The sequence below is a fragment of the Mastigoproctus giganteus genome, chromosome 5 (assembly GCF_048544385.1).
Source record: "Mastigoproctus giganteus isolate SK-2022 chromosome 5, ASM4854438v1, whole genome shotgun sequence".
Lineage (NCBI taxonomy): Eukaryota > Metazoa > Arthropoda > Arachnida > Uropygi > Thelyphonidae > Mastigoproctus > Mastigoproctus giganteus.
Window position 1 is genome coordinate 69,790,838 of NC_143579.1, and position 27,001 is coordinate 69,817,838.

General features: G+C 37.8%; 1 protein-coding gene across 3 annotated transcripts in view; it reads left to right on the forward strand.

The window, feature by feature from the left end:
* Nucleotides 1-3,136: 3,136 nt before the first annotated feature.
* The window catches only part of LOC150085473 (uncharacterized), a 620,530-nt gene continuing 596,665 nt past the window's right edge, over nucleotides 3,137-27,001 (forward strand). The window contains exon 1 of one of the 3 annotated variants that reach the window (XM_090374054.1): nucleotides 3,137-3,244. Coding sequence is in view for 1 of the 3 variants with exons in the window: in XM_090374052.1 (XP_090230178.1) it covers nucleotides 4,131-4,323 (193 nt within the window). In the remaining 2 variants the exon portion in view is untranslated. Of the gene's footprint in view, nucleotides 3,245-3,676; nucleotides 4,324-27,001 lie in introns of those variants that run through there. The other 2 variants (XM_090374052.1, XM_090374053.1) reach the window with 2 other exon arrangements.

Genomic DNA, 27,001 nt, shown 5'->3' on the forward strand with positions numbered 1-27,001 from the left:
TTTAGTGAAGTGGCAATTTTTGATTTTAACAGGAAGATTGTTCCAGGTTTTAGTGCCTCTGTATTTTTTATTTTTCTGACCTATGGCTTTTCTGAAAAGCAGAACCTTCAGGTTTGTTTCATTTCTTAGATTGTACAATATTTCTTCTTCTATGGTTATAAACAAGGATTTGAAGAGAGGGGAAAAGTCTGGTGTCTTCAAAGCATTGTAAACAAGGACCACCTAGGCTTTCTGCAACATCATTTTTAAAAATCATATTCCCTTTGTACCTTTTTCCACATGATGATGTGGAACTTTGCAGTTTTGTTTCAGTTTACTAAAGTTGTGAGAGAGTAACTATTTGGTATCTGGCAGATGACATGCAAGTAAAAGGTTTTTCTTTTTGGAATTAGCTATAACATACAAATACTGTTCATCTAGCAATCATACGAACTGCAGATAATATAACCAATGGCATATTAAAATTTGGTTCAATGTGTTTTTCTCTGAAAATTGCTTCTCCTTCCCCCACATAAAGGGGGTTTGCCAGATGAAAAACAGGAAAATTCGAGGAACAAGAAAAAACAAAAGATCAGTGAAAAAATACAACAAATTTCAGACAATAAAAAGTGGGATAACTTATGTAAATTACAATAAAATACCATTTAAAATTCAACAAAAGAGCTAAAAATTAATTTTGAAAATAAATTTTTTAAATGTTTTTATAGCAAATCAGTTTTTTTTATAAATATTTTAGAAAATAAAATATAGTAAACCAAAATATTTTTTTCACTAATATTACACAAAAGAAAATCCAACAGTTCTTTTTCTGGTACAAGGTTTGATCAAAATATATATTATCAGCTTAATATGAAAAGTTCTCTACAGAGGCTTTTGGAATATCACATGTGGGGGGAAAAAAAAAAATGCTGAATGCAAGGGAACTTTTGGCCTTAATACTTAAAGGCTGAGAGCTTATAAAATAAAATTACTTGTATATTAAATGGAATTGTATTTAACCATTAATTCTAGTTATTTCCAAGTTTGTTAAAAGACCAGTGTAAATCAAAAATTACAGCATGTTATAACTACATAGGAGTTATAAAAAGCCTGGCAAAAAAATATTGTGTGTATTTTTCTAAAAAAAATTAGGGCACCTACAATGTTTTTACATGTGGCCTACTTCAAAGTACTTTCCTCCAACAGCATGCAAGTGGCTCAATATATTTACAATTTTTTGTAGCAATTCGAGAAGTTTTATGTGAGCTGGTTGAGTTCGCTATATCACATTCTGTTGGATGAATATCATCAAAACTTTTGTCTATGGGGGAAGGTCAAGTGAATAATAATAATATTATTATTATTAGCCACATGGTACAAGGAAGCCAGAGGCTTATGCTGCACCAGCCAAAAAAAAAAAAAAATTTCCCGAGTTACTCCCGTGTGTGAGAGAGAGAAGTAGAAAGGCATCACCAAGAAAGAGAAGAATGATGATATCCAGCTCAGGACCCTGGGTTTGCCAACTCACCAGATGTGAGCCCCCAGGGTTATTATAGAAATGTTTTTTATTGCCAAAAATTCTTGAGCGGAGAGTGCAGTGTGTTATAGAGCATTATCATGGAGATTTTCAAACAGATAATGGCATTTTCTCCTCACCTCATTTGAATTCAAACCTCTTTATAATATTCCTAGTTTATCATTTGATCTTCCTGTTAGACATTCATGTTATAACAATATCCCAAATGTCCAAAAAAAAAAATAAGATACATTGTTTGCATGTCTGACTAAACATGTAATGCTTTTTTTTTGGGTGGGGTGAATTCAGTTACTTTCACTGGAACAATTGGAATTTTTTTTCTTCTTTCTATTTAGGTGAGGATCCAGTCATTCACTCTTTCACTTGTGTAATTGAGACCCGCTAATATTCATAAAATCGGACAAATGCTAACTTAATATTTCAATCATTCACTGTAAATGGAAATCCAAGAGTATCACACTATAACAGTTTCTTAGATGGCTAATCACCAATCAGAGCAAATTTTTTCCAAGTACTTTAGCAAGCAATTCATATTTGTCTGAGGTTGAAGGTTGACCTGAATGCTGGCCTACCTCCGTGGGCCTCAGCCCTGGAGGCATACATAGGATGAAGCTGTTAATAAAAAGCTACCTTCAACAGCCATTATGAAAAGTTAAACGAGCATTACTAGATGCTGTTTTTAAAATCTGAAACAATTTCATTTTTTTCATACAGATTTGATTCACACACACGCACCTTTTTCTACTTCTGTATCCATTTAGTTTCAATAGAGGTCTAAAGCATGTCTGAGGTTCAACATGCATTGCTAATTACTGGTCTGATGGAGTGGAAAGCAGCTTAAACCATTAATCTAGTGTTCCCTTCCCGATACTGACTCAGCTTGGTCTTTAACCTCCACCATCTTTTTTGTAAGAAATATAAAGCATTAACATTTTGTGCACCTGTACATTTGCAATAGCTAACAAGATTCAAAACTTTCAGTTCCAACAATATAATTTAATGTTATTAAATCTTTATTCATATTTATAAAATTATTAATTTTATATTATTAATCGTTGAGATTAATATTAAATTTTACTGCTGTTAACTTGTAGTTAAGTTCCATTATATGGCTTCTGTAATACAAGAAGCCCAAAATCCGATATTTATATAAGTAGGTGGGGATAAATTTTTTCATGATGGGCCTAAAAATTTATTGCTGCATTACTATTTCTAATTTCGAAAACAGACAAAATCGTCATGTTAACCCTTAAATGGATTTCTATTCGTTTATTTCATATTTGTAAACGTACTGCATACTCAATACCGTAAATCTTGGAGGGGAGTTAAACCTAAGGTATTCAAGATATTATGAAGTCCAAAGACGATCTTAGTTGTAACGCAGCCGCGCAATGAACAGCTGTTCGTTATGAAAGTTATTTTATAGCTACTATCATCACGATGCCTTTGCAATATACGTACTCTACTTAACTAATACTAAATAACAATTTAAGGCAAAGCATTATTGGGGAAGGTGGGGGGAGACCATGAAATAAAAGGGGGGGGGGAGCTGGCAGATTTAGAAAAGAACAGGACATCTGATCACATTAACCTTCTGCTTCGTCTTAGTATTTAACTGGCGCTGTGTACACCAGTAACAATTGCAGCGAAAACATTACAAAAGCTGGTGCGGGGTACAAGATAAGGAGTAGTGATATATTTTTGTTTGGGAGAAGTGCCGGTGATTGGGTAAGCAGGGGGTAACATTACGCTTCGTGCGCTGCGCTGCACTCGGGTAATTTGTAGCCTGAAAGGTTTACTCCTTTCCTAGCTAATTATGTTTTAACGTGTTTAGAAACAACGCAGGTTTGACTAGTCAACTTGGTTGTTTCTAAACATGATAATTTAATTGGGTATGCGCAAACAGATGGATTGCTTTAAATCCATTTTTGCGATGTATGGACGAGAGAGATTACTGGATTACATTGTATAGAACCTGCCGATTAGCAGTCCACTTTTATGTAAAAACCCACTGCTAACTGATTAATTAATAGTACAATGCTGATTGCCACCCCAAATATTAAATCGGTATAGGAACATATGAAGGGGGGGGGGCATTTGTACCTGTGAGCAGATGTATGAGAGGCGCAAAATTACTTTCTGGCTTGAAATTTCTACAGGAAATTAAACCAATTCGAGAAGGGTATAAAATTTAACCCTTTCCCAAAGCATTGTGATCACTGGTTACACCACTAGCTAGGGAAGGTAACTATCAAGTAACTACATCAGACAGAAAAAAAACATTCTTGATGGAAAACACTACTAAAAATTCTGGAAGTGAACACATAAATATTACTTAGAAACACCATTTGCGCTGTACAGTAATTGCATGAACTGCTATATGAGAAACCAAATTTTTGGTTAAGATTATCACACCCACAATGAACACAAGTATAGAGCTCAATCGGGGAAGTACAAAAGAGCTAGCAAGGTGGCTATTCAATCATGGTACCAAGGAGGGCGCTGCAATCTCAGTAATATATGACGTCATTTAGGGAAAGGTACAGGTAACAATTCTTCAAATTATTTTACACATGTGGTCAGTTTAATTTGCCAATGTTGCTAATCAACGAATATGGTTAATTATTGTTGCGTTTATGGGTGCAAAAACAGCAGTAAAACCGAAAACATAACTTTTCATCGCTTTCCTACCGACGAGCGACTAGCAACGGAATGGAGAATCAAACTTTATATAGAAAGACCCGTTACAAAATGGATGCCAGTTTGCTCCATTCACTTTAAGGACAGTGATTTTCTTTGTGTTAGAGGTGAGATTATAATAATTATACTATTAAAAAAAAAGAAAAAAAACTGAAGGAAACAAAAATCCCATGATAAAATAAATAGCATGTTCAGTGTGGCATCTGCAAGAGGAACATTTTTATCAAACTTTTTAATTTTTTTTTTCTGCTAAAACAGGTTGACAGCCACACACAAAAAAGAGTAGATTAATGTAAATTAGTGCATATGATACTTCCCAACTATTTGCACAAGTTCACCTGTTACAATTTACCAATAGGTATAAGCAGATAGCATCTCCATTGTAAGCGTTTATGGTATTCTGATTGTTACCATTACATACTACTTTTTGTTTATTATTCTTAGGACTAAGTAGTACAATTTGGTATAAATACCTTTTTCATGAAATTTGCATAATATTTGCAATAGTAATCCAATACAGTAAAATTGAAACAAGTGACAAGCAGTTATTATTAGTTGGTTTATAAACAAATAATTTTCAAGATAGACAATATTTTTATTTTGAATTTTGTATCTCCATTACTTTTCAGTGGTAAATCACCTGCAGTAATTTTACAAATTTTACATTTTAGATAAGCCTAACTCTGATTCTGTAGTGGATATCATTACATTGGCAAAATAGGTTTTCTCTGCCATTCTTTTATTTGCTATTTGGTTTTTGTTATGTATAAAATTTATCATATATACTTAATTGGAAAAACTGAGAGTAATCAGATTTCTGTCATGATGTTGATATATGAGATCAGTGAATCACTATCCACCATCGTGGCATCTTAGATTTAGTGATTTAGCCATATTTTTAGGCTAAATCAATATCAGTTAATTCAATACAGGGAGGGAATTTTACAAGTTACACAGGTGAATAAACTCTTTAAAATCATTACACATAACTTTCCTAACATAATTTCTTTTTTTGTAAAGATTTTAATCCACAAATAAAATTATTTGTGCTTTTTCATGTAGTTTTATGTCTTTTCTTGTTAGTTAGTCAGTAAATTCAATTTTAAATTAACTGACTAACTAAAATTTTGATTATTAGTGGCCACTGCTTTTCCTGGACTAATGTTATTAGTATTTTCAATATTTATTAGTAATATTGATGAAGGCATATCAAGTTTAATGCTGATGATACAAATGTTGGCAGGATGGTTAATGACAGTTACCAGGGAATACTACTCCAACAAGAGTAGTATGCCTCAATTACTGTCAGTGCTACTTTTTAGTCCATCTGTCTAGATAAATTACGTACATTTAAGTACAGGTCACTGTTGAAAAAAAAGCTGTGAATTAGGGTTGAATTTTAAAGTGTCTGCAATTCTGCCCAGACACGTTAAGAAACACATAAATTCCAAGGAATATATGATGAGACAAGGCAAAATAGGTTTTCTATGCCATTCTTTTATTTGCTATTTGGTTTTTGTTATGTATAAAATTTATCATATATACTTAATTGGAACAACTGAGAGTAATCAGATTTCTGTCATGATGTTGATATATTATTATTATTATTATTATTTTATTATTATTATTAGCCATATGGTACAAGGAAGCCTGAGGCTTATGCTGCACCAGCCAAAAAAAATTCACAAGTTACCGAGAGAGAGAGAGAGAGAGAGAGGGGGGGGAGAGCCCAAAGTAGAAAGGAATCACCAAGAAAGAGAAGAATGATGATATCCAGCTCAGGATCCTAGGTGTGCCAAGCCCATACTCACCAGATGTGAGCCCCTGGGGATATGCGATCAGTGAATCACAATGCACCATCGTGGCATCTTAGATTTAGTGATTCAGCCTAAGCTTGTCGATAAATTCGGTACTGGAAAGATTGTGCAAGGCTCAAGGGGTAGAATTTTTTTCGGCCTAGTCTGTACTTGTTAACAGGAGAGATTGCTTCTACAGGGATGGGATACACTTAAATAGAAAGGGTGCAAGAATATTTGCTGATGCTATCGAGGCAGTGATAGGTGGGTCGGAAAACTGCTAGCTTGGATGGATACAAGGACTAATAGATTAGCAGTAGCCACTGGCAGAGGTGAAGTGAAAGTGATTCTTGCACTGCTTCTATTGGAATGAGCAGCAGCCTGGAAAACAAGATGCAGGGTATTTCAGAGACTGCTGGGAGTCATTGCAGTACAAGTAAACACATGGGTTGTGTTAGGGTAGTTAAGAATAGGAACAGGTGCATGTATACTTGCATGTACACCAATGCTAGGAGTTTGGTAAATAAATTTGAGGTTTTGCCCAAAACATCAAAGGCAGATATTGTTCGGATATCAGAGACATGGTGTCACACAGATATAAGGAATGCAGAACTGGAATTTGGGGAGTACAATGTGTACAGAAAGAATAGACAGGATAGGAAGGGAGGAGGGTTATGCTATTAGTTAAGAAACACATAAAATCCAAGGAAGTGAAGCCAGTCAACATCGTTAGACAGTGCAGTGTCGAGTCAGTTTGGTGTGACATAAGCATTGGGAGATCAAAATTGAGAGTAGGAGTGTGCTATAGGCCTAATGACTCTGATGAGTATAATAAGAAACTGTACAGGGAAATAGAGTGGGCCAGTAAATCAGAGAGTCTTATAATGGGGGATTTCAATTTCCTAGATATTGACTGGAATTTGTGGGTTGGTCACTCACACACTAGCAAGGCTTTTGTGGATTTATTGGATGATTGTTTTCTACATCAGCATGTTTGGGAGGCAACTAGAGGGAGTAATACTCTTCATCTGATTATCAGTAGTGATTCTTCATGTATTAAGAATCTGCAGATAAAGGAACCACTAGGTGGAAGTGATCACAGTGTGCCGAAGTGGGATTTACTCAAAGAGGTAACTACCATCAGGGGTAAAGGGAAGGGTTTTTGCTTTCGTAAAGGCGACTATGATGGTGTGAGACAGTATTTAAATTCTATACAGTGGGACCAACTGATGATGTTACCAACAGCAAATTCAAAAAGGGAAGCATTCAAAGAATTTATCTTGGAAGCTACTAGGCTTTACATACCAACTAAGAAATATTGTTCAAGGTTTAGGCCTAAATGGATGTCAGATGAACTAATTAGACATATGGCAGAGAAGAAAACTGCATGGGATACATGTAAATTAATTGGTGACATGGAAGCCTATGATAGATATAAGCTGGTCTGTAACCAAGTCACAAAGGAGATTAGGCAGGCAAAGGCAGATTATGAGAAATCCTTGGCAAAGGATGCAAAGAAAAACTGAAAAGAGTTCTTTACCTATGTAAACTCTAGAAGGAAAGGGATGGATCAGATTGGTCCACGGATATTGATGGTTCAACTGTTGATGATCCTGCTCAGGTGGCTAACAAAATAAACGAGTATTTTGCATCTACATTTACACATGAGAAGTTATTCAGGAAGAGGAATGCCAGAGGTGAAGTAAACACTGGCAGTGAGCTAGATGATTTTGTAATAACTGAGAGGAAAGTGGAGGAGAAATTTTTGAGGATAAACATAAAAAAGGCACCTGGGGTGGATGGGATCTATCCAGTTATATTAAAGGAGGCAGCAAAGGAAGTAAGCAAACCCTTAGCCATAATTATGAGAGCTTCTTTGGACTTAGGAGTTGTACTCATATACTGGAGATGTGTGAAATGTGATCCCAATTCGCAAAGGAGGATCAAAGGCTGACACAAGTAATTATAGACCTGTGAGTTTAACTTCTGTTCCAGGAAAATTAATGGGGGCACTGCAGGATCATCTAGACAAGACTTCAGTTATAGCTCGGACACAGCATGGTTTTGTTAAGGTAAAGTCTTGCCTGACCAATTTGATTGGATACTATGATGCAGTCACAAAAGAACTGGATGCAGGGAATAACTTTGATATTATATATGTGGATATTAGCATTAGTAGAGGCATATGATGCAAGAAAGCAAGCTTATGCAGCATTAGCCAAAAAAAAAAAAAAAAACCCTTCCACTTCACCCCCTCCGTTCGTTCTAAATACCTGTCCAGCTGAGCCTTAAATTTATTTAGGCTATCAACTTCCACAACAAGGGATGGAAGTCTGTTCCACCAACCGACTACCCGCTGGCTAAAGGCAAATTTCCGCACATCTATCCTACATCTTAGAAAGGCTTTTGATACTTTTGCACATGGAAGACTGCTGCACAAATTGGAGAAGTGTGGCATTGGAGGCAATTGCTGCTATGGATAAAGGGATGGTTGACCGGGAGAAGACAGAGAGCAGTAATCAATGGACACTGCTCATTGTGGACTAATGTTATTAGTGGAGTCCCTCAGGGTTCAGTGTTGGGTCCATTGTTGTTTTCTGTATTTATAAATGATATTGATGATGGTATATCAAGCTTAATGTCCAAGTTTGCAGACAATATAAAGGTTGGCAGGGTTGTTAAGGACACTACTGACAGTATGCTGCTGCAACAGATTGAGGTCTATCAACCCATCTGCTCAATCTGGAAAGGTTGAGCAGATGGGTTGTGAGGTGGAAAATGAAGTTTAAATTGACAAATGTTAAGTACTACATATGGGAAACAGTAACCCCAGAGTAACGTATCAACTCTGTGGTATTACATTGACACTGGTAGAAAATGAAAAGGACCTGGTGGTAATTGTGCAGGCAGATATGAAGTTTTCTGAGCAGTGCAGACGGGCTGCAAGAGTAGCTTATGGTGTCTTGTCAATGATATACAGGAATTTTTCTAGCAGGGATAAGGAGGTGATTATTCCCTTGTATAAGGCAATGGTCATGCCACACCTTGAGTACTGTATACAGGTCTGGAGGCCTCATTTTTTAAGAAGGATGTAGAGCTGCTGGAACGAGTACAGAGAAGGGCAACAAGATTAGTGAATGGAACAAAGGGTTGCTCTTACGAAGAAATGTTTTAAGTTTTGCAAATTACAGTGTCTGGAGACTTGGCACTGGCGGGGTGATCTGATAGAGGTGTATAAAGCTTTGAATGGTTTGAGCATGCTCAATGCTGATGGGATTCTTCCTCCTGCTCAGAATAATCACCTGAGATGGAATAAATTGAAATTGAGGAAAGACAGATGTAGGATAGATGTGTGGAAATTTGCCTTTAGCCAGTGGGTAGTTGGTTGGTGGAACAGACTTCCATCCCTTGTTGTGGAAGTTGATAGCCTAAATAAATTGAAGACTCAGCTGGACAGGTATTTCGAATGGAGGGGTGAAATGGGAGTGGTTTTTTTTTTTTTATTTTGGCTGATGGTGCAGAAGCTTGCTTTCTTGCATCATATGCCTCTACTAATGCTAATGCTAATTAGGCAGATGGACTGAAAAGTGGCAATTAAGGTTTAATAAATGCAAGTTTTCATTTAGATAACAGTAATCAAAGAATAACATACTAATACGGTGGTATCCACTCAAGGTATTGGAGAATTAAAAAAAATATAGGGGTAATTGTACATTCCGATGTGAAGTTTGCTGAACAGTGAAGATGGGAGGCTAGGACAGCTCATGTGATTCTGTCGATAATATACAGGAATCTTGCCAAAATTCCTATGTATCGTTGACAGAATTATGACAAAGAGTGATTACCTTTGTCATAATTATTGTGTAAGGCATTGTTATATATCTTATACTAAAACATAACACATTTTGAGTGCTGCATACAGGTTTGGAAGCCTCATTTTAGGAGGGATGTGGATTTGTTAGAATGAGTGTAGGGAAGAGCAACCAGATGAGTTGGGGCCACAAAAGGATACCCTTACTAAGAACTGCTTTAGTTATGTAAATTGGAGATTTGGAAACTTAGGCACCTGTGAGGATGGTTTTTTGGTTTTTTTTTTTAGGAGCATTAGCAACTAGGGCCATATTGCTCCGGGGTATGCGGTGGTCATTCCCTGACCTTTCCGCATCCTCCGTATTTGGTGGTGACGGGCTCGAACCCCGGTCTAATCAAGAAGCGTGTGCTACGCACTGCTGCTCCTTCCCACCTGGCTACGGAGGCGCCACACCTGTGAGGAGAACTGATTGAAGTGTATAAGGGTTTAAATGCATGGGGTAAACCAACGCTGATGGCATCCTTTACTCTTTCTCTGATGACACACTTAAATGGGCTTAAATTTAAATTGAAAAATAATTTATTAGATAGATTTTTGTAAATTTGCTTTCAACTGGATACCAATTGATTTTTGGGATAAATTTCCATCTGGTATTGTGGAAGTGGGTAGTGTGAATAAATGTAAAGAAGAATTAGGCAATTTATCAGAAAAGACAGGAAAATTGCAGTGGTTAGTGTCTTTTTTTTTTTTTTTTTTCTTTGCCTTTATTAATACTAATACTAACCAATCTAAAAATATTTATATAATAACCCTGGAATTTAGCTCATTGTTCATCTGTTTTGGACGTAGCTTTGGGGAATCATATACTCGTTCAATTATATACTTGTTGTGGTTGAATTAAAAACAGCTGAGGAAGAATGGGATCAGGGAGTTATGATACAGGTGGACACGAAATTCTCTAAGCAGCGTAGACAGGTGGCAGGAAGCCAGTGGTATCCTATCAATGATTTATTGAACAATAGTTTGTAGAGATAGGGAGGTCATAATCCTCTCTTTAAGGTATGTGTAAGACCAGGCTTACACCTGGAATACTCTGTCCAAGTATGGAGACCTCATAAAAAAGATATTGATGGGAGAAAAGAATTCGATTATGTGGGTTACAGAGCTTGGCAACCAGCGACTTTAGAGAGGACCTGATTGAGGTCTATAAAGCTTGGTGGTCGGGGGGGGGGGAACAGTAGTAAAATGAATGAAGGCAAAATTTTCATTGTTATAAGTGTTTCTGGTACTAAGGACATTTCTGTCATGTACATTGGATGAGAGGTTTAGTCTGGATGGCAGAAAGTTTTCTTTTAGCTAGTGAGTTGTTGATTCCTGGAAAACGTTACCTCTGTAGGTAGTTGAGGCTAACAGCTTGAAAATTCAGAAGTAGTTTGGATAGTAACCTATGTGAGAAGGAAAGCACATAATTTAGTCTATTTTATCTACTTTTTTATCTGTAGAAGAATAAGAGAAATTTACCTCAATATGATATGTAGAATACTTCTGTATGATATTCTCCAGAAATTAAAATTAATAAAAGATTATTTCTTCTACAAATATTGATATCATTGTAGAATGAACGTATTGAGCACCATAGCTCTGTTATATACTAGCTACCTTTTTATATATTTTCTTTTATTTCTTATATATTTTTATATTTCTATTGTTATTTTTTATTTATGTATTATTCTTTTTAATTATTTTATTATTATTGTGTTTATTTTATTATTATTATTAGTTTTACTCCTTATGGGATTTTATCCACCCTGTGACAGGAACTGGTATCAAGTTCATGGGACAGTTGGTTGTGTCCAGTTACTATTATTATTATTATTATTGGATGAGGAATTCTCTGACAGGTGCTCAGGATTGCAGCTTTCTGGAGTTACATGTAAGTGTTTTCTGGGAGGCCAATTGCTGCTAAGTTCTTGTAGAGGTTCTTTGGCACCGTTCTGATGGTCGATACAGTGATTGAGATGGTCATTACTCATTTCATTTGTCACATTTCTTTGACTTACTGTCTTAAGTTTGTGTACTTCCTGATCTTTTCCTCTTAATTAGGCACTCCTCTGTTAATCAGATAGGTAGCCACTTCCTTCTTGTTTATGAGGATTATGTCTGGTCTGTTGTGTGGGGTTGTCTTGTCTGTTATTATGGTTCTGTACTAGTATAGTTTGTGAGTAGAGGCCTTTAGTACAGCCTGGGGTTAGTACTTGTAATTCAGTATAGTCTTTAATCATCTAGTATTTTTGCACTATCTTTTGATGTATTGGGGACCTGGTCGTGTCTGTGAGTGTACCCCGTTTGGGTGATCATCCTGCATCCTGTGGTGATGTGCTGAACTGTTTCTGGGAGCATGCGGCATTGTCAACATGTGTCAAATATCACTCCAGGGTGCTTGATGTAGTTCCTGGTGTTGATTACCTGGTCTTGGATGGCAATACTTTGGTCTCAGTGAAGAGCTTCCTGCTCATGAGTTATGCATTGGAAGTCATCTTATCTATGTAGCCTTGATAATGGTCATTGCCTATCTTTCTATTTATGTGAATGGGATCTCCTTGTTGAGGTTGAAAGTTGTGTGCCATTTTTCTTTTCTTTTTTTTTTTTTTATGTGAACCCCAAACACGAGAGGTATTAGAACCTATAGTACTTAGTACCGTGCTTGGGTTGGAGGTTGAGAAGACGAAAGAAGATATTTGTTGACATTGGACTTGAATTTCTGTAGATTGTAATTTTCAGGAAATATGTATGAAGGAAGGTTGTTCCAGAAAACGGCAGTTGAATGAATAAATGAGGAAGATGAAAAGTTGGTTCTGTGGGTTTGAAGTTGGACGGTAAATGGATGTTGGCTGGTGGCGGCACGTGTTCGGACTGTTTTGAAAGAGAGAGCGGGAATTATAGAAGCCAATTTAGAAGAACAGTGCCCATGGAAGTATCTGTAGAAGAGGCATGCAGCAGAAACAGTGCGTCTATGAGAAAGCGAGTGGAGAGACTCTGTTAGAGATGAATCATTAATTAACCTAACTGTCCTCTTCTGAAGGGAATCAAGAAGCCTGAGAGAGGTTTTGGGGGCACCACCCCAGATGTGGGAACAATATTCCATGGCAGGGCGGATTTGCGATTTATACAGAGTGAGCAGCTGTTTGGAAGAAAAGTAACGCCAAGAGCGAAAGAGAAAACCAAGTTTTTTAGATGCAGAGGAAGCAATATTTGTAATGTGCTTGTACCAAGAGAGATTAGAAGTCAGGATAATCCCCAAAAGAGATATATCATTTTTGCCTAGAAATCGAAGTGTCACTAAAGATAAGCATAGGAGCAGAAGAATCCTTTTTGCGAGATATGAGACAAGACTGAGTTTTAGAAGGGTTGAAATCAACTAAGTTGTCTTTGCCCCACTGGAGGATTACCTGAAGATCGGCATTTAAGGAATTGGTAGCAGATTTTCGAGAAGTTGAAGCTGATTGAGCAGGACAAGGTTTCTCAAAATGGAAAGTTGAATGCAATGTGCTATCATCGGCAAAACTATGGATAGGATTTCCAGTCAATGGAAGAAGGTCATTGATATACAAGAGGAAAAGAGTGGGGGAAAGAACTGAACCTTGGGGGACACCGGCATTAGTGGAGAAGTTAGAAGACAGAGAGCCATCTACCATCATCCTAAGTGAGTGATCAGAGAGAGAACTGGATAACCAATTACTAAAAACAGTTGGCAAACCATAAGATGGAAGCCTGTTTAGAAGACCTTTATGCCAAACACGATCAAAAGCCTTTGAGATGTCAAGAGCAACTACTTGTGTTTCACCGAACCTTTCCATTGAATTAGTCCATAAATGGGTAACATAAGCCAGAATATCACCAGTGGATCGACACTGACGGAATCCATACTGGCGATCGTTGATCAGACGGAAGGTTTCTAGGTAGTTTAAGAGTTGGCGGTTAATTGATTTCTCCATTACTTTAGAAAGAGTAGAAGTAATTGCAATGGGACGATAATTGGATGTGAGGGATTTGTCACCCTTTTTAGGAACTGGCTGGATATGAGCAAATTTCCAAGCAGAAGGAAAAACACCTTTGGAATAGGAAAGTGAAAAAAGGCGGCAAAGAATAGGAGTAAGTTCAGGAGCACAGGTTTTGAGAACAAGTGGAGAAATACCATCAGGACCTGGAGCTTTCTTAGCATCAAGATTCATCAAAATCCTTCTGATATCCTTTTGACGGAAGACCACAGGAGGCATTGAATGGAGCGTGTTGGGAATGGTGGGAGGTGTTTTACCAAGATCATTAATGCATGAGCTGGAAGAAAAGTGCTAGCAGGTCAGCTTTATCCTTGGCTGAAGTGACAACAGAACCATCTGGTTTGGACAGAGCTGGGAGCAGAGATGGACAAAAGTTGCGGCCAATAGCTTTGGCAAGAGACCAGAATGCTCGGCTACCATTAGGGCAAGAAGCAAGTTTTCTACTCTTAGCCTGTTCAAACTCTAGTTTGGACTGATTAATAACTGCTTTACAATTTTTGCGAGCTTTGGTGTAGGCAGAAAATGAAATTGAAGAATTAGAAACAAGCCAAGTACGATATGCAACATTCTTCTCTTGGACAGCCTTAGCACATTTATTGGAAAACCAAGGTTTAGATAAAGGACGAGATTTTAAAGTGGAGTGTGGGATAAAGGATTCCATTCCTGCAAGAATAATTTCACTGACACGATCTGAGCAAACGTTGAGATTACTGTTTCAGAGTTTTGAAACAGTAATCCGACCAAGGAAAAGAAGAAAAGAAGTCTCGCAGGTCATCCAATTTTGGATTCTTGTAATGCCAAACAACACGAGGTTGGGAATAGCCATGAGATAAAGGTTCCATTGGAGAAGAGACAATCACCAAGTTGTGATCTGAAGTGCCTGAAGGACCTCTCACTTCGACCGTGTACTTAGAAGGGTTGTTTGTGAGAAAAAGATCAAGCATATTGGCTGTATGATTAGGATTATCTGGTATTCTTGTAGGTAAATGAACAATCTATGCAAGGTCGTTAGTAATTGCAAAAGCCTCAGCATCTCGACCTGCTGGGTCGGTGTGACTAGAAAACGGAAGCCAGCTGGAGTTGTGAACATTAAAGTCACCAAGGAAAATTACCTCACTGTTAGGAAAGTTGGACTGGAGAAAGTCAAGTTGCAAAGAGAGGAAGTCAAAGAGTTCCAAGTGATTAGTGGAGTTGGGAGAACGGTAGAGACAACAGATGAATTTGACACAATGAGGTAGAGAGATTTTAAGCCAGAGAAGATCAAAGAGAGGAGATTCCAAATTGCCAAGTCTCTGACAGGGAATATCAGAACGGACATATGCACAAGTACCACCTTTGAGGCGAAAGGAATCATACAGCAAATAATTTGGGCATCTGAGATGAGCAGTAGTTGAATCAACCGATAACTGATATTCTGTCAGAAAAAGTACATGGGGTTTGGCAGACTGCAAGTGGAAATGGACATCATTGAGATTAGAATTGAGACCACGTATATTTTTGAAATGAATTAGGAAGTCCTTGGGAGATTAGATCTTTTCGCGGATAAGCTTGCTCTATTAGTTTGACAATTCATGGTGTATTCAATAGTAAGAAAAAGTGGGTGTGACATGCTGTATGAAGTAATGAAATTTTTGGATATGGCGTACATATGGTAAGAATATACCCAGATCCTTGACATAACGTGGCCTCGACAATGCTCCCCGCATACACACTACTTGGACTCCCTCCAGTCACTATCTGGCAGAGTAGAGGTAGCAAGATTATAGACTAGCTGATCCGGAAGCCTCCTAGAGAGTTACCAATAGGTTCGGTCCGGTGTACTAACTAGCGGCCGGCCTGCGAACACCGTTTTAGAGCTGTACCCTCGAAATGTAAGGAATATTGGATCTCGCCACGACGTTCATCATGACCTCAAAAGTCATCAATCATACTGCATGATGGAAGAGATAGGGAAGGGTTGACCGGAACTTTGCTCTAGAGACTAAACATGCGTTGCACCCCTTCAAGCCTCCAATAAGGAAAGTGGTGGTATTTCACCGGTTGATGAGAGTCATCTACCACCTAGTACTGCCTGGTAACATAGAGGGGCAGCGTTCCTCCATGTGTTGTGGGCTCCATACCTCGACCCCTGCTTACGTTGGTTCACACCTGGGTGGTCACCCACCATGTACTTGTGCATGGAGGTTATACCCAGGATTAATAAAAGTCCCACCATCGTGAAGGTGCAAGCAGAGGATTTGGCTGTCACAGACTGTCCTGACTTTGCCGAAATTGGGTCCACTTGACTTGAGTGTCACCCGAATATCAGTTCCATCTACCCTCCTTATGGCTTGTTAGATTGGTGCTTTGTTTTCCTGGAAGTAATCCTTCAGGTTTTTAAATGCCTTTTCTTGTTCAGTCACCTTTTGTTGTTGTTCAGTGCAGTCTGTCATATCTCTCCTTCCATCATTCTGGGCTATGGTCAGTCTCTCAATGGATGACTTTGGGTGGTGTTAGCAGATAATCCTTATTATCCTTGTTATTATTATTATTATATTATTTTCTCCCTGATTGGGGGTTCCACCTTGTGATAGGTATTGCTTCCAAGTACGCAGGGTGGTTGTTGTTATCTGGTGTTACTGTTGGTCGAGGAACTCTCTGACTATCCTGCAGGTGTTCAGGATTGCGACCTTCCGGAGTTCCTTGTAGGTGTGCTCTGGGAGACCTATTGCTGCTAGGTTGTTATGTAGGATCTTTGACACGATGATCACGGATTGTCATAAATTGCTGCATATGCCACATCTCTTTGATCTCCTGTCAGGTTTGTGTACTTCCATATTTTTTCCCCATGGGTTTTCTGCAGGTTGCCAATGTTGGGTACCACTATGTCAATTAGATAGGTAGCCTTTTCTTTCTTGTTTACAAGGGTTATGTCCAGTCTGTTGTGCGGGATTGTCTTATCTGTTATTATTATTATTATTGTTGCTCTTATATTATTACTCCCGGATTGGGGATTCCACCCCATGATGGGTATTGCTACCAAGTACACAGAGTGGTTGTTATGTCTGGTGTTACTGTTGGTTGAGGAACTTCCTGAACCACAGGTGTTCAGGATTGCGACTTTCTGGAGTTCTTTGTAGGTATTCTTTAGGAGACCTGTGGCAGCTAAGCTGTTATGTAGGGCCTTTGGCACCATACCCATGGTTGACATGATGATTGGGATGGTTGTTACTTGTTGCATATGCCACATCTCTTTGATCTCCTGTCTTAGGTTCGCTTTCTTTATTTTTTCCTCATGGGTTTTTTTTGAGGCTGCCAGTGTTGGGCACTGCTGTGTCAATTAGATAGGTAGCCTTTTCCTTCTTGTCAACAAGAGTTATATCCAGTCTGTTGTGCGGGATTCTCTCTTCTCCGTTATTATGGTGCGGTTCCAGTACAGCTTGGGGGTTGAGGTCTCTAGTACTGCCTGGGGTTCGTACTTGTAATATGGTACACTTTCTTTGATCAATTGGTATTTACTTGCTAACTTTGGATGATTATCCTAGCTGCCTGGTTATTATGATTATCTTATATTATTTCTCACTGATTGGAGGTTCCACCCCATGACGGATATTGCTACCAAGTACACAGGGTAGTTTCTAGCTTGTTTATTTCATAGTATTCTCGCACGATGTATGTATTCATTTCGATACTCCACTTTATGTATTGGCGTTTTCTTCCTTCCTTCCCGGGTGGTGACTAGTGCAGGAGGCACTTCCAGTTGGTGGGGCCGGATGGTCTTGCCCTTCTCTTGTGGTAGCCATACAGGAGACAACACCACTTGCTCCACTGTCTTCCTTGGGGACTGTCTCTGACTTTTTGCACTGACTCCTTTTCCTAAGGCCTGACCGCAAGTAACTTATTCCTCTGCTAAACTCAATGCAGTATGATTATTATTTCTCTTCGACATCATCCATCTATGGAGGTCGACCTGTTTAGCTTCGGCTTACATCCAGTGGTAGTGCTAGTTCTTGGGAGTAACAGCAGATGGTGCCACGATCTGCTTTAGCTGTCACTCCGACCTTGGGGAAGGTAGGTCCGTAGGCAATTTTTGAAATATTTTTTATTTTATTTTTATTTATTTTTCACTATTATTATTCTAATTTATTACTATTATTATACTGGTCTCCCAGCATGATGGAGCCACATTCATTTCTGCCAAAGCAGGACTCGAACAAAATCCATCACGTTGATAATCCAGTGTCGTAACCACTGGGCAGTTGCAGTCCTCATTATTATTATTATCTTTTTTTTGGGTTGTGCATCTGAAGCCTATCACTTCCTTATAGTATATAGCTAATACTAAATACTAATTATTTAATGAAATTACCTTAAAATAATCTGTAATGTTAGGCAGTGTTAGGTGGGTGAGAAAACTGCTAGCTTGGGGGGAATTCACAGACTAAAAGATTAACAGTCGCTGCAGGCAGAGGCAAATGTGATACCTGCATTGCTTCTATTAGAATGAGCAGCAGCCTGGAGTGCAGGTTGCTGGGGATTTCAAGAACTGTTGGGAGCCATCATGGAACAAGTAAATACATGGGCTGTGTTAAGGTAACTAAGAATAAGAACAGGTGCATGTATACTTGTATGCACACCAATGCTAGAAGTATAGGAAATAAATTTGATGAATTTGAAGTGCTAGTAAAGACATCAAAGGTATATATTGTTGGGATATCAGAGACATGGTGTCACACAGACATAAGCAGTGCAGAATTGGAATTTGTGGATTACAATGTGTACAGAAAGGAATGACAGGGTAGGAAGGGAGGAGGGGTTATGCTGTTAGTTAAGAAAGTGAATCCAGTTGACATTGGTGGACAGTGCAATGTTGAGTCAGTTTGGTGTGACATAAGCACTGGGAAAGGGAAAATGAGAGTAGGAGTGTTTTATAGTCCTAATGACTCTGATGACTACAAAGAACAATTGTGCAGAGAAATAGAGTGGGCCAGTAACTCAGAATGTCTTCTATGGGGGATTTTGACTTTCCAGATATTGACTGGAACTTGCGGGTAGATCACTCACATGCAAGACTTGTGGATTTATTGGATTATTGTTATTTACCACAACATGTTCGGGGGACAACCAGAGGGAGTAATACTCTTGATCTGATTATCAGCAGTGATTATTCATCCATTAAGAATTTGCAGATATAGGAACCAATAGGTGATAGTGATCACAGTGTACTGATGTGTGATTTACTTAAAGATATAACTACCATCAAGGGTAAATGGAAGGGTTTTTGATTTCATAAAAGTGGCTACAATGGTCTCAGACAGTTTTTAAATTCTACACAGTGGGATCAACTGATGATGTTAAAAACAGCGAATTCTAAATGGGAAGCCTTCAATGAACTAATCTTGGAAGCCACTAGGCTTTGATACCAACTAAGAAATACTGGACAAGATTTAGACCTAAATGGATGTCAGATGAGCTAATGAGGCTTGTGGCAGAGAAGAAAAATGCATGGGATGCATATGAGGTTACACAGAAGCGTATGGTAGATAAAAGCTAGTCTGTAATCAACTCACAAAGGAGGTTAGGCAAGAGAAAGCTGATTACAAGAAATCCTTGGCAAAGGATGCAAAGAAAAACAACAAAGATTTCTTTACTTATATAAACTCTTGAAGGATGGGAATGAATCAGATTGGTCCACTTCTTATTGATGGTTCAACTGTTGATGATCCTGCTCAGATAGCTGACAAACTGAACGAGTATTTTGCATCTACATTCACACATGAGGGAATTGTGTAAGAAAGGGAAGGACAGACGTTTACTAAACTCTAACCGGGAGCTAAATGATTTTGTAATAATGGAAAGCAAAGTGGATGAGAAATTATTGCAGTTAAACATAAAAAAAGCATTGGGGGGATGGAATCTATCCAGTAATATTGAAGGAGGCAGAGAGGGAAATAGGCAAACCCTTAGCCATAATTATGAGAGCATCCTTAGATTCAGGGGAGGTTCCCATGGCCTGGAGATGTGCAAATGTATCCCCAATTCACAAAGGGGGTTCAAAGGATGACACAAATAATTATAGACCTGTTCGTTTAACTTTATTTCTGGGGAAAATAATGGAGTAACTGATTAAAGAAGCATTGCAGGATCATCTAGACAAGACTGCAGTAACAGTTCAGACAGCATGGGTTTGTTAAGGGTAGATCTTGTCTGACCAATTTGATTGGATACTACAATGTGGTCAAAAAGGAACTGGATGCAAAAAATAATTTTGATATCATATACTTTTGAAACTGTTACACATGGAAGACTGCTATACAAATTGGAGTGGTATGGCATTAAGGGCAAGCTGCTACAATGGATAAAGGGATGGTTCATTGAGAGATGACAGAGAGTGGTCATAAATGGACACTGCTCTAAGTGGACTAATGTTATTAGTGGAGTCCCCCAGGGTTCGGTGCTGGGCCCATTGTTGTTTTCTTCATCAGTGATATTGATGAAGGTATATTAGGCTTAATGTCTATATTTGCATATGATAGAAAGGTTGGCAGGGTTTTTAATTACAGCAGAGACGGTATACTACAGAATCTAGAAAATTTAGGCAGATGGGCTGAGAAGTGGCAACTTAAGTTTAACAATGAAAAATGCAAAGTACTGCATATGGGTAGCAGTAACCCAGGAGAAACTTACCAACTGTGTGGTACTACACTCAGGGAAGTGGAGAATGAAAAAGACCTGGGGATAATTGTGCAGTCAGATATGTAGTTCTCTGACAGTGCAGACAGGCTGCCAGAGCAGGCCATGGAGTTTTGTCAATGATATATAGGAATTTTGCTAGCATAATCAAGGAGGTGATTATCCCTTTGTATAAGGCAGTGGTCAGGCTATACCTGGAGTACTGCATACAGGTCTGGAGGCCTCATTTTAGAAAGGATGTAGAGTTGATAGAACAAGTACAAAGAGGGGCTACAAGATTGGTGAGAGGAACAGAGGGGTGTTCTTACCAATAAAGGCTTAAGTTCTGCAAGTTGCAGTGTCTGGAGACTAGGCACCTGCGAGGTGATCTGATTGAGGTGTATAAGGCCTTGAATGATTTGAGCAGGTTCAATGCTGATGGGATTTTTCCGCTGGCTGAGATTATGAACCTGAGTGGGCATAGATTCAAATTGAGGAAAGACAGTTTTAGAACAGATGTGCAGAAGTTTGCCTTTAGCCAGCAGGTAGTTGATTTCCATCTGTTGTGGAAGTTGATAGCCTAAATTAATTCAAGGCTGAACTAGACAAACATTTGGAGTGGCTGGATGGATGAAATGGGAAGGTTTTTTTTTTCTTTTTCGCTGATGCTGTATAAATTTGCTTTCTTGCATCATATGCCTCAACTAATGCACCACACATTATTATATAAAATTGGGTTGGTGTTCCATCCCTTTATTAAGAAAGTTGGTGTTCCATCCCTTAATCTATACAACGACTTGGATATTGATGTGATTACAGATAATACAATGATTGATTCTATAAAAATCTGCAGGCCATTTCTGCTAATTTAGCTTAGGTTGAGATTAACTGACATGCAGATTGATCATATTTAGTAGTCAGGGGTTTGAACCCTGGTCTACTCAAAGAGTGTGTGCTATTGCACTCCTGTTTCGGACCACTCGGCTTCAGATGCCTTATATATAGAATTGATATAAGGCCTCCATTGAATAGAATACAGGCAACTCTCGATTTACAAACATTTCCTATAACGAATGTCACAATTCATTCAAAATTTCTTAAAGTTGCCAATAGATAGAGTTCCTAATAAAATGAAATGCCATTCGTATAGTGAACATAATTGTAAGATTTAAATAAATAAACTTTTAAAAAATGTATTTATTACAATAATTATCAGAAAATTATTATATGATAATTGTACTGAACTGTTCTTTGGTGATTTAAAAGTAATCAACCCAGTAAAAAAACGTTTGTTTACATTCCGTGCCATGTAGAATGTTTTCTCATGGGAAAAAATGGCTGCAGCTTTTAAATAAATTTCTGAGGGGTTGGCAATCTTTGTAGAAGGAGACGCAAATATGGAAAGAATTGCAAAAGTGAAAAGAGGTATTTATGACTGTTTAGCCTTGTACAGTGAGATTTTTGAAGAAAACAAGAAACTAACTGTGCAATCTTTTATAAAAAATTATTTTGAAAAAGTGGAAAACCCAGCTGTTTCTTCAATATTAGATGTCCTTCCATCTTTCTCATCTGCACCTGGTGTCACTTATGTGGAAAATATTGAACTCTGATGAAGATATTGACGAGTAAAAGTTGAATACATATGTATGTACAGTACATATATTATGTTAATATTGTACTGATTTTCTTTATTACTATTTTGTACATTTTATATTTTTAATTAAAATTAACAAGTACGATATATTGTTTTTTTATTCTTTTCTTATTTTATTTTACGTTACATATCGTATATGATAAACCATAATGCATACATACATTATAATAAAACGTATTGTATAGATCAATGTTTCTCAACTTTTTTTGTTCGTGTACCACCAAAGAACCACATTCTTATTTTTGTACCCCCATGTATGTATGTCTACTATATTTTACTACAATACAAAACATGCTTAAGTAAAAAATAGGATAAAACATCAATTCTGACGAATCATCACTTAGCTTAATAATGGCAATAGTGTAATTACTACAGAATATGGTTAAGTAAAAAATACGTTTCAATTGTTCCAAAATATTTTTGTTTCTTGTTAATCTCTGGCGTACCCCCTGGGAAGCTCCCGCGTACCCCTGGTTGAATAATGCTGGTATAGATTATTCGATGTTTAGTACTTAGTTTTAATGCTTTAAAATGGCTGCTAATGTACACAATGCGCATCGTAAAAGCTCAGGAATGCAAGATACACATTACAAACAAAACATATAACGAACAACGTCTTGGAATGGAACTCATTTGTAAACTGGGAGTTGTCTGTAATAGCATATTATTCAATATAAAGGGATCTGGGAGTTACCATACAGGCAGATATGAAGTTTTTTGAGCAGTGTAAACAGTGTAAACTTTCCTATCGATGTTATATTGAACAGTACCCTGTAGAGATAGTGGTCATAATCCCACTGTATAAGGGAATTATAAGACCACATTTGGATTATTGTGTTCAAGTATGGAGACCACATCTGAAAAAAGACATTTTGAAAGGGTCTGTCTGTCTGTCTAAAAACTCAAATGGTGAGATCGGCAAAAAGGGCGACCGTATGAGAAAAGACTAAGATTATGTGAGCTACAGAGCTTGGTAACCAAGCACCCTAGAGGTGATTTGATTGAGGCTTATAAGGCTCCGAGAGAGATTAGTAAAATGAATGAAGGTGGAATTTCCACTGTTATAAAGAATTCCAGAACTAGGGGTCATAAATTGAAATTACAGGGGTTGAGTTTAGATTAGATTGTAGGAAGTTTTCTTTTAGCAACAAGGCATTGATTGCTGGAACAAGTTACCCTCACAGGTAGTTGAGGCGTACAGTTTGAATAAATTCAAAGGTCAAGTGGTTAGTTACCTATATGAGTAGGGAAGCATATAATTTGTATTTTCTTTATCTACTTGTTTCTTTTTGCCAGTGCTGCAAAAGCCTGTAGCATCCTTGCACTTTATTTTTTGTTTTGTTTGTTATGTGTATCTTGCATTCCTGAGCTTTTCCGATATGCGTTGTGTTCATTAGCAGCTATTTTAAAGCATTAATTGCTATTAATAGTAGCATTAGAATTAGTAGAGGCATATGATTCAAGAAAGCAAGCTTATATAGATACCATCAGCCAAAAAAAAGCAAGCTTATATAGATACCATCAGCCAAAAAAAAAAAAAAAACTTCCCATTTCACCAATCCATTCACTCCAAAAGTTTGTCTAGTTCAGCCTTGAATTTATTTAAGCTGTCTACTTCCACAATGGCAGATGGAAGTTTGTTCAAGCAACCAACCACCTGCTGCCTAAATGCAAATTTCCACACATCTATTCTACAACTGTCTTCCCTTGATTTGAATTTATGCCCTCCCTCAGGTGCGGAATCTGAACAAGAGGAAGAATCCCATGAGCATTGAGCTTGCTGAAACCATTCAAAGTCTTATTCACATCAATCAGATCACCTTGCAGGTGTGGCCTTAGTTGCCTATGCACCATAAAAACCAAAACCAAACCAAACCGAAACCTTGCAGGTGTCTAATCTCTAGATGCTGCAATTTACAGAACTTACTCCTACTTGGTAACAGCAACCCTTTGTTCCACTCACTAATTTTGTTTCTCTCATTCTCTGTACTCATTCTAGTATCTCGACATCGTTCCTAAACGAGGCATTTACGAATGCAAAAACCCTTCCCTTTACGCTGATGGTAGTTACATCTTTGAGTAAATCTCACATTAGTACACTGCGATCACTGTCACCTAGTAGTTCCTTTATCTGCAGTGATTCTTCATGCTTAATGCATGAAGAATCACTGCTGATAATCAGATGAAGAGTATTACTCCCTCTGGTTGCTTCTCGGACATGCTGCTATAGAAAACGATCATTCAATAAATCTACAAAAATTCCAGTCTATATCTGGGAAGTTAAAATCCCCCCATTATAAGACAATCTGATTTACTGGCCCACTCTGTACAGCTGTTCATTGTACTCATCCGATTCATTAGGCCTAGAATGCACTCCTACTCTCAACTCTGCTTTCCCAGTACTCATCTGAGTCATTAGGCCTAGAACACACTCCTACTCTCAACTTTGCTTTCCTAGTGCTTATGTCACACCAAACTGACTCAACACTGTACTATATTAACCCCAGGGGCTCACATCTAGTGAGTATGGGTTTGGCACCACCCAGGGTCCTGAGCTGGATATCATCATTCTTCTCTTTCTTGGTGATTCCCTTCTACATCTCTCTCTCTCTCTCTCTCTCAGGGTAATTCAGAATTTTTTTTTTTTTTTGCCTGGTGTAGCATAAGTCTCAGGCTTCCTTGCACCATAAAGCTAATAATAATAATAATATCCACCCATGTCAACTGGATGCACTTCCTTAGATTTTGTGTGTTTCTTAACTAAATAACATGACCTCTCCTCCCTTTCTATCCTTTCTGTGCATATTGTACTCCCCAAATTCAAATTCTGCATTCCTTATCTCTGTGTGACACGGTCTCTGATATCCCAACAATATATGCCTTTGATGTCTTAATATTACTATATTAAGACTTTATTATGACATTTTGCCTTCCCAGCCGTTCTGTGCAATATACCAGTAGATCTATATCCTTCCTAAAATGAGGCTTCCAAACCTGTATTCTCTATAGTCGCCACTGTGGGGGGGGGAAGTCGGGGGGATGTAATGGTTGGTTTAGTATTTTTCATGGAGTTGTGAGATATAGTGATCACCTGCTCAATTATTCTCAGTGCCACTGACACAAGACCATGGTGACATTTTCAAAACTCACAAAGTAGTAAGACACATTTCCTGTGTCTACAGTGTCTCTTATGAATAGAGGGAATGCTTAGACTGCATATTTTGAACACAGTTTTAAATGCTTTTTATGTTATTATTTGTAAATTGTAGAGCTCTATGTTTTCCTATAATTAATCAGTAAATTAGTTTTTAAGTATTGTAAGTTATTAATTAATTACTATTTAAAAACTAATTTACAAATTATTTTATACCCGATTATTCAATATGAACAACTTTGATAATAATCACAATTAGTAACATCATTTGTAACACCTCCTTCCCTTTCTCCCTGTTTAAATATGTTATATTATGCCAGTCATTCCTACACACATTAATAATTTTTTAGCATCCTTTAGTTTTTAAATTTTTTTTCTGATAACTTAACATGGATTAACTTTCACTCACCAACATTTATGTGACTAAAAAAAATATACATGTATATGACAAAATGAACAAAAAAAAGATTGTCATCAGAGAATGAGCTGAAAGCAATAAAAGAACGCCTAAAACCTAAAAACAATTTAAAGCCGAAATCAGTGACATTCAGACTTACAGGGTAAGTTCTGAAATAAAAAAAAAAATGAAAATTCTTTCCTAAAGAATTTTAAATTTTCAAATGGTAAACCCCAAGCCTGTTACATGGGGGGTGTCAGTGAGACCCCTGTATTTCAGCAATTCATGCACTTTGTCTACTCCATCCACACAGCTGAAATGCTAAATAGCTGTTTTTGAAAATGTTTTTTCTGATAGTTAGAAAAAATTCAGAAATTTAAGTTAAAAATAATTATATGCTTGTGTTGAGTGGTATCTGTCACAATTATTGATGTCAAGCTGGCTTTATTGAGATACACTTTCCTCCAATCGGAAGCACTCTGACTTCGTGACATTGAAGCATTATCTGGAATCAAATTGTTGATGCAGGTGCTTCACATTTCATGCATGCAACTGGATACTAGCATGTTATTGACAGGCTGGATAAATGCTTTATCCCAAAATCTGCCACTCTGAATGTTAGAGAACGCGTTTTCTAACTAGTATTAGTTGAATCTGTTTGTTACTAAAAAAAGTGAACAGTGGAGGTTATTCCTACTTTTTCATTAACAGTAGCCACGACTTAACAAAACTAAACCTTTCTCTCCACATGTTTATGTGCATAGATTTGAGATCTTAAAGTTGCAGCTACAGTATATTCTTTACTGGTGTTTATAGTCCTATTATTTAATGAGTTAGACAAAATGTTCATTTCCTTCACAAAATCTGTTGTAGATGCAGCATATGCAGGTTGCAGGTAAGCCACAAATACAGGAATAGATGACTTAGTACCAGAGATCCCCATAATCTATTCTTTGTTGGAATGTGCTCTTTATTTTCAAATAGGTGAGGCAATTTGCATCCTTGATGGAGTGTGTGTACTCCAGCCGAAGGCTCTTACAGTTGATGCAGACGGGTTCCTTGGCTTTATTGGGGCAGTTGTTGTAGTTATGCCCTTTTTCTTAGCAGTGGCCGCAAGTCTGTTCCTTTTGGCCGCAGGAGACTTGAAGTAAGTGTGTTAAGTGTCTAACGGCACCAGGGGTTCCCCCATCTCCACGTTGCTTTCATTGTGAGTGTACCAGTTCACTGGGAAGGCCAGAGATTTAAAAGTGTGTGGATCATGTGA